The following is a 12,236-nucleotide window of genomic DNA, read 5'->3' on the forward strand; positions in this document are numbered from 1 at the left end:
AATCTTGGCTGTTGCTAACTATCTGATTTCCTTCCTTTTCTTTTTTTCTCGTGCACATTTTCTTTAGCTTGAAATGGCGATTGAAAATCTACAAAAAAATGAAGGGATTACATCACACAAAAGCAGTTTGCTCAACAGCCATGTAAGTTACTATTGGACTTTACAACCTTTTTCCTGCTTTGTTAGGAGCATTACTTATAGATGTTTTGTACACCAGCTAATCTGGGCAAATCAAAGCAGCCTAAGGTTTGGTTGTCTGCACTCTCCGCGGCAGCCCTGACCATAGAAACAATAGCGTGCAAAAGCCTGCAATGATTTTTATGTATGTTTGTCAAGATGCTCTGGATTCTGTTATCTGTCTCTGCCCTATGTTTGTTTATTTAATCTGCCTTGAAATGGAAAGTGCAGGCACTTAGATAAATGCATTGAGAGGTTTGTCTCCCTTCACTGGAAGTTTGCTGGAAAACAGTTTTGTAACACTCATCAGCAACACTCTGTATTGAATCATAACAGACGGTCCTTACACCTTCGTAAGAAAAACATAGTGTGTGGGTCTGTGTCTTGGAGTGCGTGAGCCTGTATTTCTTCTTTCTATAGCCAGGAAAGGCCTTGACTGTTGCAGAGCTATGCTAAATCCACTTGCTGGACCTTTCTATTTCATGCTGATAGCAACCTTTCTTTGCTTTGGGTGAAATTCACCCCAGTCTTCTGGGCCTTTGCAAGGCCTTCTGTGTTATGTCTTCAAGCCTTGACCCAGCAAAGCTTAATTTTTAAGCACATAATTATATGGGGCTAAAAGGCTCTAATTCAAACTATGCTGAAGTCAATAGGAAGGTTCCCACTGAATTCAGTGGGCTCTGGGATCAGCCCCCAAGTGTGGTTCTACACTGAAAAGTCATGGTATAAAAATGGTACCTTTTCCCACAGTCCTGGTCTCTCTGTGCATTTAAAGTCAGATCTGTTGACCCTGTTGGGGAACAAAAGGATAACTACCCCCCACCAGCCCTGGAGCAGTGGTGTAGCCAAGATGAGTCATTTGGGTGGGTCCCGACTTCGGGTGGGCGGGCAGTGACGGAGGGGAAGGAGGATCGGGCCTATCTCCCACCACCACCTCCAGCTGGCCTTGGGGGTAGGGGGCAGTGGATGCTCTGGCCAGGGGACCTCTGAGGCCCCAGGCACACACCCAGCTCTGGGAGGAGATGCCGCTCTGCAGCGGCAATGACAGGTCGGGCCTGGCTCCCCAAGTGGCAGGATTCCTCCATCGCCGTGGGGTTACCTGAAGCCACTGGGCCAAAGGGGCATACCAGGGGCCCCAGCCAATTGGAGGGCCCCAGAAAGATGGATGCTTCCACCGAGAGCTCCTGCTGGAGAGCAGGGTTGGGGCGCAGGGCTTGCCCTGCTCCCCAGCTGGAGTGTCGGGCTGGCAGAGCGGGACAAGCCCCCGACCCCGCTCCCCAGCTGGAGTGCCAGGAGGAGTGGCCAAGATCCCATGACCCGACCCCGCAGGAGCGCCAGGCGGGCAGAGTGGGCCAAGTGCCCGACCCTGCTCCCCAGCTGGAGCACCGGGCGGGTGGAGTAGGGCAAGCTGGGGCTGGAGGGTGGGCCTGGATGCTAAGAGGGTGGGCTGCGGCCCACCTAGGCCCACCTGTGGCTATGCCCCTGTCATGCAGAACCAGCACCGCTCTGCTGTAGTGAACTGGACTTCTTTTTGGTTCACTCGTCAATGAAACTGTTAATTTAACGGTCCAGTCTGTCAAGGTGCTGAAGTCCACCCTTTCAGCCCTGAGCACCCTCAACTCTCATTTGACTCAGTTGGAACTGAGATCATTTAGCACCTTGCAGGATCAGGCCTTCAAATTCCTGTGTCATGAGATTATATTCATGGTCACACTCGTGCAATTCCCCTGAAGAGCAGCACAGATGAGACTATGGGAACGTTTGCTGTACAGAGTCAGCCTTACTGTTGATGGTGCATAAACTGGAAATAACCCAGCTGTTAGAGCGCAGGGTGGTTTACAGGACCTGGCAGTTGGAAAAATACACACTTGTCAACTTGAGAACATTTTCATGTGGAAAAATATTGCAATAAATGTGGAATCGGACTCTGACCAATTTTTAAAATAGTCATGTCTCTGAGTAGAACAGCATTCATTCTGCAGCCTGGGGCCAGGTGTGGCTATTCTGCACTACGGTGAATTTAACCAAAAAATAACAAAAAGAATATAACTCTACCAAATTTTTTTCAGGTATATGAACTTTATTTCTGAGTTATTGTAGTTAGTGTTCTGTTTGATCAGATTTTAGAAGAAATCTTCAGTATTGCCTTCCCTAAGCAATTGCTTTAAACAATCATTAGGTTTGGTTTTTTATTTAAATTGATTCTTTTTGTTGGATTTTTTGGTTTGAACCTTTAGGAGTCACATTTTTTAAGCTTATTTCTGCAACCATAGGGTTAGAAACTTACTTTTATAAAAATGAAAGCTGAGATTCTCCTGTAACCACATAATTCCAGGAACTGGGGCTTTAAGATAAACACCAAAAATTGTGAGACCTGCAATAAAATCAGGGGAGTTGGCAACACTGAATCTCTTCTAGTATTTCTGGTAATTTCTAAAGAGCACAGCTGATAACATAATTTTAACTTTATGAAGAGCGGTAGGAGGACAGAAGGCTGAAGGGTCAGAAACTCAGGCTATCCAGCTGTGTCTGGTGATGATTTAAACGTCCATTACCACAGACATGTTCCTCTGTTTTTCTGTGTGGAGGCAAAAATGCTTCTGACTTCCAATATTAAAAATAAAATAGATCTTTTGAATCAAGAATCCTTTGATAGCTTCCGTGCAAGCATATCCTTTTTTGAAATCCCTGGTAAAGTAGATAAAGTAATTGCTTGGTTTGAGTTTCCAGTATCATGAACAAGGACTGGATTTTTCTCTTGGCAGTTTGCCTTGAGCCCTCTATTTTAGAGAGTCCCCAAACCAAATGGTATTAAAGAGGGGGAAAGATAGCTCAGTGGTTTGAGCATTGGCCTACTAAACCCAGGGGTGTGAGTTTCATCCTTGAGGGGGCCACTCAGGGATCGGGGGCAAGCTCAGTACTTGGTCCTGCTTGTGGAGGCAGGGGGCTGGACTCAATGACCTTTCAGGGTCCCTTCCAGCTCTATGAGATAGGTATTTCTCCATATATTTATATTTATTAAACCTGGTGCATGGAGTCACAGCACCACTCACATTTGGCCTGGCCACCCCTCCATCGTGATGGGGGGTGGGCAGCAGGGCCAAACCTGAGCACTGCAGCAACCCCCTGCACTATGTCGCAATGCCTGGGGCAGGGAGTTGGACCCAGACCTATAGAACAGGAGCTGTCAGTGAGCTCTCCATCCTGCCCTGCCTGGGGAGCCTCCCCTTAATGGTAATTTTTTTTGAAGGGTAGGCGGGGGGGGCTCAGTTTCAGATTTTGCCCCGGGCCCCCAAAAGGTTAACTTATGGCCAGTGAATCTTCTAAATACATGTGATGGGCTAAAATGAACATGGATACAGACTCATTTAAAACAGCACTACTTATCTGTATGCTAGGAACGCTTGGGTTCATCATTTGTTCTAGGTTCATAGATTCATAAACTTAAGGTCAGAAGGGACCATTGTGGTCATCTAGTCTGACCTCCTGCACAGTGCAGGCCACAGACTCTCACCCACCCACTCCTGTAACAAACCCCTATCCGATGTCTGAGTTACTGAAGTCCTGAAATCGTGCTTTAAAGTAACTTAATGGCTACAGAATGGTTCATTGTAAGAATTTACTGTGCCATTCTTGTTTCAGGGATCCCTGGAGATATGACTCCCTCTGCAAACAAGGGTCTGAAGTGATGTGGGTCACCATACTCTCAATATCTTTTTAAAACAGAGCTTGAGACTGAAGGTTTAGATTTTTGAAAAGTCTTTATCTGTGGGATGTGTATAAAAGAGCAGATAAGATGTTAGTGGGAATGATGATCCATCCAGCCCTCCAAAATACAAGGTTTAGACAAATGATCCAAGTAGTCTCTTCTGGCCCTGGTATCTAGTGATCTGATCCAAAGCTCATTGAAATCAGTGGAAACAGTTTGCTGAATTTCAATTGCATTTGGGTCAGGCCCTAGGATTTCCTGTTTAATATAAAGAAATAAAGCCTAAAATATAGCTTTTAAATTTTTCTTGTGTGCCGTAGCTCATAATAGGCTGAAGTTTCAAATGTTAGGCACTCAACTTGCAACTACAAAGCATATGCATAGATGCAATTAGCAAATTCTGTGCATTAATGGAGTATGGTGCATACTTCAGGTCTGATTCTACTCTGACAGAAGCAAACATTGAAAATACCTCAGTTGAAATAAATGGGCCTGATTCACCACTACACACCTGAGTTCTGATTTCAGTGGAGATACTGCTGTAAAACTTGAGTATCAAGTAGTGAATTAGGGTTCCAGAGATGCACTGCTATAAACCTGCTGTCAGGAAGATACAAGCCTTTGTGTGTGAGTAGGTATGTGTTTGCTGAACAGACACCTGCATGCACAAGTGTACAAAGCCCATGGCATGTGCTTTAATACCATTGACTTCAGGGACAAAGCATCTGCTTAAGGTTAAGCACATACTTGAATGCTTTGTTCTATCAGGGTCATATTTTGCAGCTATGATTCTGGCTCTCCTGTTAGCTTTACATCAATGTAACTCCATCTGCTTCAATGGAGTTACTCCTGATTTACACTAGTGTAAAGGAAGATCAGAATCAGGCCCTAGTTTTGAAAACGTTGGCCCAACATATCATCAGGATTCTCCTTATTTTTATTAAAGGAAGTACCTTATCAATATTTACTCCTGGTTGTAGTCAAGCTTTTTCTCTTGCTTTTTTAAAGTTTATGAGTCAATATTTGCTTTAAATTTGTACTCTTTTTTTTTATTTTTCTGAATCTGGCATTTAGCCAATTAGAGAAGTTTTACATTCTAATTCATGAACTGCAGTTGTGTGACTGAGCTGCCCTTTCAAAGAGGCTGAACATAAATAATTTATATCTAATTGCAAACTCTGATCAAGATAAATGTCAAGAGAAGTAAAGTTCAGACAATATGTTTGGAAAATAGCTGGTTATGTGTCAGATTTTAAGGTAGGGTTTGGCAGCCATTTAGTTTGTTGTTTAAGGGGACAGTTGTAAACATTTCAAGCTTGAAATTAAGATGCATTAACTCAAACAAGCTTTGCTGGCTGTATTAGCAGTTGACAACTGCTAACAGACAGGGAAGCAATGTATTCAGATTCGTCTGAGATCTTTCCCCTAGTAAATAGCATTAGGTATCATAGCCCTTGTTCTCCTTAACAGTGAGCTCATAAGACTTGTTTTTGGCTTTCCATGATTCGTATTCCCCTTGCGTTCATGTAATTGAGTGAAGGGAAGACACCAGCATAAGTGGCAATGTATACTTGGGTGCTGTATGTAACAGCCTTTTTTGATTTCACACTGTTCCTACATCATGGAGGACATAAATATCTGATTGAAACACACAAGAGTTAGCTGCAGTTATGTACTAACTACCAACCGCTTAAGTCCTCTTGAACTCTGATCACATCAGGAAGGTTCTCCTCCCTTTTAAATGTTGCCATCTTGTTTAAACATCTTTAGACTTTCACGTGCGTGGGTTTTTAAAAAATTACATTTTGTACATAAAGCTCCAGTGGCTGTTGGACAATTATGAGACTGCTGAGGGGGTGAGTCTTCCCAGGAGCTCGCTGTATAACCATTACCTGCGGCACTGCCAAGAGCACAAACTGGATCCAGTGAATGCTGCTTCCTTTGGAAAACTGATTCGTTCTGTGTTCATGGGGCTGAAAACTCGGCGCTTGGGAACAAGGTTGGTATAAAGGGGTTTGAGATTAGGGTTCAGTGATAGCAGAAGCACATTCCCACCTTTCTTTGGCCCCTACCTGTTTCACTTTACCACTGTTTCTGAAAGGTCATGGAAAGGCCAATGAGCTGAAATGCCACTTCATTCAATTAAATGTTAAATACCATTGCACCGGACACGCGCTGCATTCAGTGACGTTGCAATGAGTAATGGACGAACGGGCAACGACTTGCCATCTTTTTTATGGTTATCACCATTTTAATAATGTGGTGTGAATTCCTTGAGAGGCTTTGTTGTTTAGTGATCTGAGTATTAGGAGTCATGGATAATTCCCAGCTCTGCCATAGACTCGCTATTGGGGATTTAGGCGAGGTCCTTCACATGCCTATATATATTTTATCCATCTGTTAAATTGGTTTGATACCTCCTTCAAAGGAGTGCATGAGGCTTAACTGAAGTTTGTAAAACCTCTGAGAGCCCCACAAAAGATGTTACAATAATTCAAATATTAGTCGTCGTCGTAGTGGTAACTGTTTTCAGTGGTTGCAGATTGTCCTTAAGAACGGCGGTTCTTGACTTTACGTTTTGCAGGAGGGAGAACTGCTGCCCTGTTCTGCCGCAATCTCTACCACAAAACGCTCCTCCCCTCCTGTCACTGGTGCTGCAGACCCACCCAACATTATTCACCGGTAACAGCCGTTTATTCCTAGGTCTATGTAGTAACAGCCAAACAATATCTCAAATGGAAAATAGTTATTTTAAGCAATATAAGTAATCTTAACAGGTCATAAGGTAAGAGTCTTCTCACTGCAGGAATCAGCTGTGTCATGTATTTGAGGACAAAGTTTAATTACCATGGTGTTCCTGAATCTGCTCTGGGGCGGAGAGGCAGCCATTTTGCTGAAGAGAGCTCATTTGGGATGACTGACCATGTGGGGAGTGAACAGAGCTCATAGGCCAGTTTCTTAAACCGTCTTGATTCTGTTTTGAATTTTGGCTTAACAATAATAAACCCCATTGTTTTAGTAGCTAAACAGTCAAGTTCATCTTTGGCTTCATGATTCAGTGTTACAGCAGATGGGGAAACTGGTTTCCAATCTCACACCCTGTTCCACTCATCCCAATCAGTGTCACAGATGAGGTCCCTTTTCATCAAGGTTGCTACCAGGAGCTGGAAACTTAGAGAATTGTATTGCAATTAAACGATTAGATTTTGATCTCACCAAAAGATTACACCAAAAGAATTCTGTTGATTTCAGTAGCGTTACTTGGAAGTTTTTTACTCCAGTGTAACTGAGATCAGAATCTGACCCCAAACCTTTAGATACAGACATGCTGCTCAGAGTTTTCTAATGGAGAAGTAGGCTTCTTACCTATAAAACTTCCAGGGTGCTGGGCTGAGTCCCATGAGCGGAGTGTTCTTTTTAAAAAGTGGGAGGACCCTAACTAAAAACAGAAGAGGTTAACTTGACTATTTGTGTTTAGAAGATATTTAAAACCCCAAAAATGATAGAGTGAATACGGGACACCTGGTAAAATTACTCATATTCAAGCAAGTTCAATGGTAATCAATCGTACAAACGTTCAAATTAACATCAAGTTGACTGAGCCCCTGTTAAAAGGAAATACTATATAGTTGGATTATTTTTATTTACCTTATCTTTAAGGCTTTAGAGTTCATATGGGAAGGGGTGACATATATATACACACATACGCCCTTACCCCCTGCCCCCACACTCCCGTACACCTCTCTCACACAGTGGAGGTGACCGACCGACCCTCCCTGCCCAGCGCTCTCTGCCCTTCATGCCTGGCTGTGCCCCTGGGATGGACCCGCCTCTCCTGGTATCTGGCACCACATCTTTCCAAGGCAACGTATGGGCAGGGGGCATGCAGGGTCACATGCCCACCCTCCCCAGACTTCTGCCAGGGTTCACACCAGAATGTGGCCAGCAGCAGCCTTTCGGCATTGTGCGGGAGGGAAGGGATGGGAGCTGCTTCCAGGTGCAGGGGAGGAGGAGGAAGGGAAGAGATGACCTGACCCGTGTCTTTGCAGAGCTCTTCTCTTCCCCTTCTCCCTCAGCTTGTCCCTTCCTGCCTACACAGTGTTGAAAGGCAGCTGACATCTCCAGGCTGGCCACTGACATAACCCAGCCGCCCCCTGTGCCCTGGCTACAGCACGGGCAGGAAGGGGTTAAGCCCTAAGGATTCATTGTGCACCAGGACCCAGGGAACCTGACTTCAGGGGCTTCAGTGAACCCGACCAGAGAGATGGCTCAGCAGGGGAGGGTGCCTAGGAGATGGAGCAGCCCCACGGTCCCTGGGGGCAGGACCTAGGGTGTGGGGTGGGTGAAGAGGGTGCTAAGCCCCTGCCCCAGGGGCTGCTGTGGAGCCTACAGGTTTGGGGCATGAACAGGCTGGAAATCGCTCCCCCTCCCCTGCCACTCCAGAGCTTAGCTGAGGAGCGGAGAGGCGCTGTGCAGGGCTTTGGCATGTGCCAGGCTTGGCTCATTCTGGCCACCATAGTTATTTAACTTCAAGTCACAAGTTTAGGTCCACTGAAATGACTCAAATCCCTTTTTAACTGGTTAAGATAATAGCTATGTAAAATATATTACAACAGCTAGGCAGATAACACAAAGCTTGCAAAATCCTTCATGTCAGCAACAGAGAGGGCTAAGCATTCCCAAAATCTTTCCTTTATAAACCCGAAGAGAATAATTCCTACCCCAAGGAGGGTTCCATGTAGAAAAACAGTTGTCAGACAACAGTTCCTTTCTCTAAATTCTCTGTCTGTGGTTGGGCTGTGAAAGCAGTATTAAATTCAAGGTGTGTTCAAACTCTTCAGTACAGTGCAAATCATCACAGTTCTGAAGAGCACCAACGCGGGTGTCTCTGAGGCTGTAATGAGTGCTTTCCCAGCCGTTTGTCCTGTCCCAGTGAGGACCTGCTTGGCCATCATTAGTTACCAACTGGCAACTTTTTCTGCAGTCTGACTGAGCAGAACTACTATCTTTAAACATCCAGGCTGTGTAATTATCATCCTCATTCCTATAGCGAAGCACTGGGTAGAGCTAAAAAGAACTCCTAGCTTAATGGGGATACTTTAATTTAGTTCTCCATGTGCAATGCTGAAAGCTTAGGAGGCCCTACAGAGCTGCACTGATCAGCCAGAGAAGAACTCCCAGCCATTCTTGCTCTTTTGAAATCTTGTGTAGGCTTAATTCAGCCTCGCAAAACTACCATGAAAATTAACTAGCCCAGGTATAAAATTCACCTTCTGCCATGGTGACTGAAGATAATTTGAGGGCATGGGGTAAAAACTGGGGGAACCAGATTTTTCTCACCCTCTGGTGAGGGGTCAATTAGGATGGTTTTATCCAATTTTATGTGTAGAAATCTAACCCCTACAGTGAAGTTCTGTTGCTGTATAAAGCCAATTCAGATTGACGGATAGAATGACTCCAAGATCTCTGTGACATTCTGTATAAATAACAGTTTGTATTCTGACACTTACCTCTTATTCTTCAGTTGCCTTTGATCACTTAAAGGACAGGTCTCACCAGAAACCACCCTGTAATTAAAATGAAAGAGTCTGTGACCTGAAATGTCAATTGCAATTTTAAAAAAGTAGTTAAATTGATATCAACTGTGACACTTGAGTTCTCGGTTGAGACAGGAGCTGAGAAGATCAGAACAGCTCCTTTTTGAGTGAAGAGGTACATTTCAGCACCTCTGTGGCTCCAGAGTGCAGGCTGAAAGCTGCAGGTGAGGGACCATGGAGGACCACCAGCCAAGAGCATTTCTCACTACAACATTCAACTCCTGGAATGATCTCTTGGGCCCATTGAAGTCAATTGGAGTTTTGCCATTGACTTCAGTGGGGCTGGAATTTTCTCCTTGGTTCTTTAAAACACAGTGGTGAGCATGTTATAAATTCTGATACAGAAAGAAACCTTCACTTCATCACTACAAAGAGTCATGTCTGGCTACCACTGAAGTCAATGGTAATATTTCCATTGGTTTTCATTATTGGATAATCCGTTAGCTGCCTGTGAATAAGGTTTTATGACTAGATTGAAAGCAAGGCTGAAATGGGCCTCAGCTGCAAGATTTTAAATGTAGATGTCACTGAACTGTGTTTTGAGACATGTGGTACCATATTTTCCCAGAGATAAGTGCCATGTTCAAATAAATCTTGTAAAAGGGATCCTGGACTCTTGATTGCTTTCAAAGTTTGGGGTGTAAACCCTCATCTCCAGGATCTTAGTTTCAGCAAGATATGAAAATAACACGTACACCTCTGAATGTGAAATTAGGTTTTTAATATGTTTATTCAGCAAAGTAAATCCATGCTAAACTGGCATCTGGGATTAGACAGAAGTTATAACGCACATTAGCACTGTCAAATGTTTCAGTGAAGCCTAAAACTAAATTGCAATGCTTGTGTGCCATCTCCATTAAATATCTGACATCTATAGATTTTAATGTTCTGCTTGCAGGGGAAACTCCAAGTATCATTATTATGGGATCCGTCTAAAGCCAGAATCTCCACTGAATCACTTACAGGAGGACACCCAGTATATGGCGATGAGGCAACAGCCCATTCACCAGAAACAAAGGTATGTGCCCACGGCTTCTCAGACCTGCTAGTTGTGGCAAAGGAAGCTGTGAGGAGCAAAACACTGGGCCCCAGCTCAAACAGCAGCAGGAGGAGCTTGAGACTTTTATGGCTGATTATTTGCAAAGGGATCATACCCTGAGGGATAGCGCCTGGCATAAATTAAGAACCTAGTGTAACTTAGTGATAAGGTAAAGTACATGCTATAGGGCAAGAGGAAGGCATTGTACTTTACAGAGCTTGAAGTGGCTGATACTGAACAAGGATAAAGAAGGGTCAAGGAGAAATTCTGATTCCACAAACTATTCCTTTTTGCGTTTTTTTGTGCAGCAAAGGCTTGGACTTGGGCTGCCTGTTGCTATGGTGAACACTAGAATATCCTTTTCACTGTATCTCAGTGACTCAACATTTTTAAGACCTCAGCTGTACAGTTATTTGTGTTTAGCCAGTGGAAGGGGTCTTGTTTTTCTTTTCATAGACCTGCTAGTGCAAGAGGTTCAGATGGGGCCCAATCAGACTCACATCTGGTAATTCTGGGTAAAATTAAATGAAGGTCATGATGCAAAGCAACTCTTGAATTGTCTCTTGGCAGCTTCAGCACTCTTGCTTCTGGTTGGAGTGAAGGCATGGAAAAATCTCAACTTTGGGAACTAAAAAAATGGCAAAAAAAACCCCCAAAACCTCTGCTGCTTATTCGCTGTCTGACCTTGAGCAAATCATGTAACTTTTCTCTCAGCCCCGGTTTCCCTGTCTATAAAATGGGAAGAATGACACTTATCTCAGATGGATGATGTGAGGTTTCATGAATATATGTATATGAAGCATTTGGAGAAGGTGCTACAGAGACATGAAATATTTTTTTTGTTGTTTCCATCCTATTTTTGCCTGACGCTTCCATAGTATTTTTGAGTATTGGTATCAGGCCTCATTTGCAGTGAAACCTTGCTGCTATTAAAGAACAGTGTTTTTACTTGGTTAAAAAAAAAAACTGTGTGTAAAACAGAGTTATTTATCTAGAACACTTTTTAAAAACATTAACCTACCAGTGTTTGGCTCTGTGTTAGAAACAGGCTTGTGAAGCCACACTTAAACATTGTTTAAAACGCAATTATAAATAAGTGGTAAAGCTCTAATGCAGGCAGCCATTAGACTTTTACTGGTACTGCCTCACTTCTTTAATGGCTCATCCTAACATTTATTGCATGCCTGATATGTTAGGAGTGGTGAACAGGACCAGCTATCAATTTACACAGCTCATTTGTAATATGAAGGAGAAGTTGATGTGCTTCATATTTGGTCATGTAAATGGCATCCCAGGCACTTAAGACACATTCCTGATTGTTGACCCTGAGAGGTAGAGTAAAAGCAACTAGTGCAATTAAAATAAAAATACATATCCGAGCCCTAGTCCCTTCACTGGGGCCAAATGGTTGTATTCATTTTTGCATTCCCCCTGGACCCTCTAAGTAAATGTAGGCAAACCATGAATGCACTGGACGCAAACCAGGACATCCGTTTCACGTCCGCAAAGTGTAGCAATAAGACATTAGGCCACCAGACAAGGTTGGCTTCCCCATGCCAATGTGAAACTGTTTGGTCGTAGGCCATTCCTAGTGGGATCTGTCATCGTCACCAAGCTCCACTTGCTTTGATTGCCCCCTTCCCTCACTAGCAATATCAGCAGACAAGCCAAAAATCAAATAGAGCATAGGAACTGAATTACCCACAAGCCCTAG

At 43.8% G+C, this 12,236-nt stretch overlaps 1 protein-coding gene across 2 annotated transcripts in view; it reads left to right on the forward strand.

The window, feature by feature from the left end:
- Window positions 1-12,236, forward strand: part of RFX2 (regulatory factor X2) — a 95,470-nt gene that overhangs the window by 61,803 nt on the left and 21,431 nt on the right. For both annotated transcript variants that reach the window (XM_075070866.1, XM_075070867.1), the window contains exons 6-8: window positions 68-142; window positions 5,704-5,885; window positions 10,382-10,501. In XM_075070866.1, coding sequence (XP_074926967.1) covers window positions 68-142; window positions 5,704-5,885; window positions 10,382-10,501 — 377 coding nt within the window. The remainder of the gene's footprint in view (window positions 1-67; window positions 143-5,703; window positions 5,886-10,381; window positions 10,502-12,236) is intronic.

The sequence above is a fragment of the Chelonoidis abingdonii genome, chromosome 11, assembly GCF_003597395.2.
Source record: "Chelonoidis abingdonii isolate Lonesome George chromosome 11, CheloAbing_2.0, whole genome shotgun sequence".
In the NCBI taxonomy this organism is placed as follows: domain Eukaryota; kingdom Metazoa; phylum Chordata; order Testudines; family Testudinidae; genus Chelonoidis; species Chelonoidis abingdonii.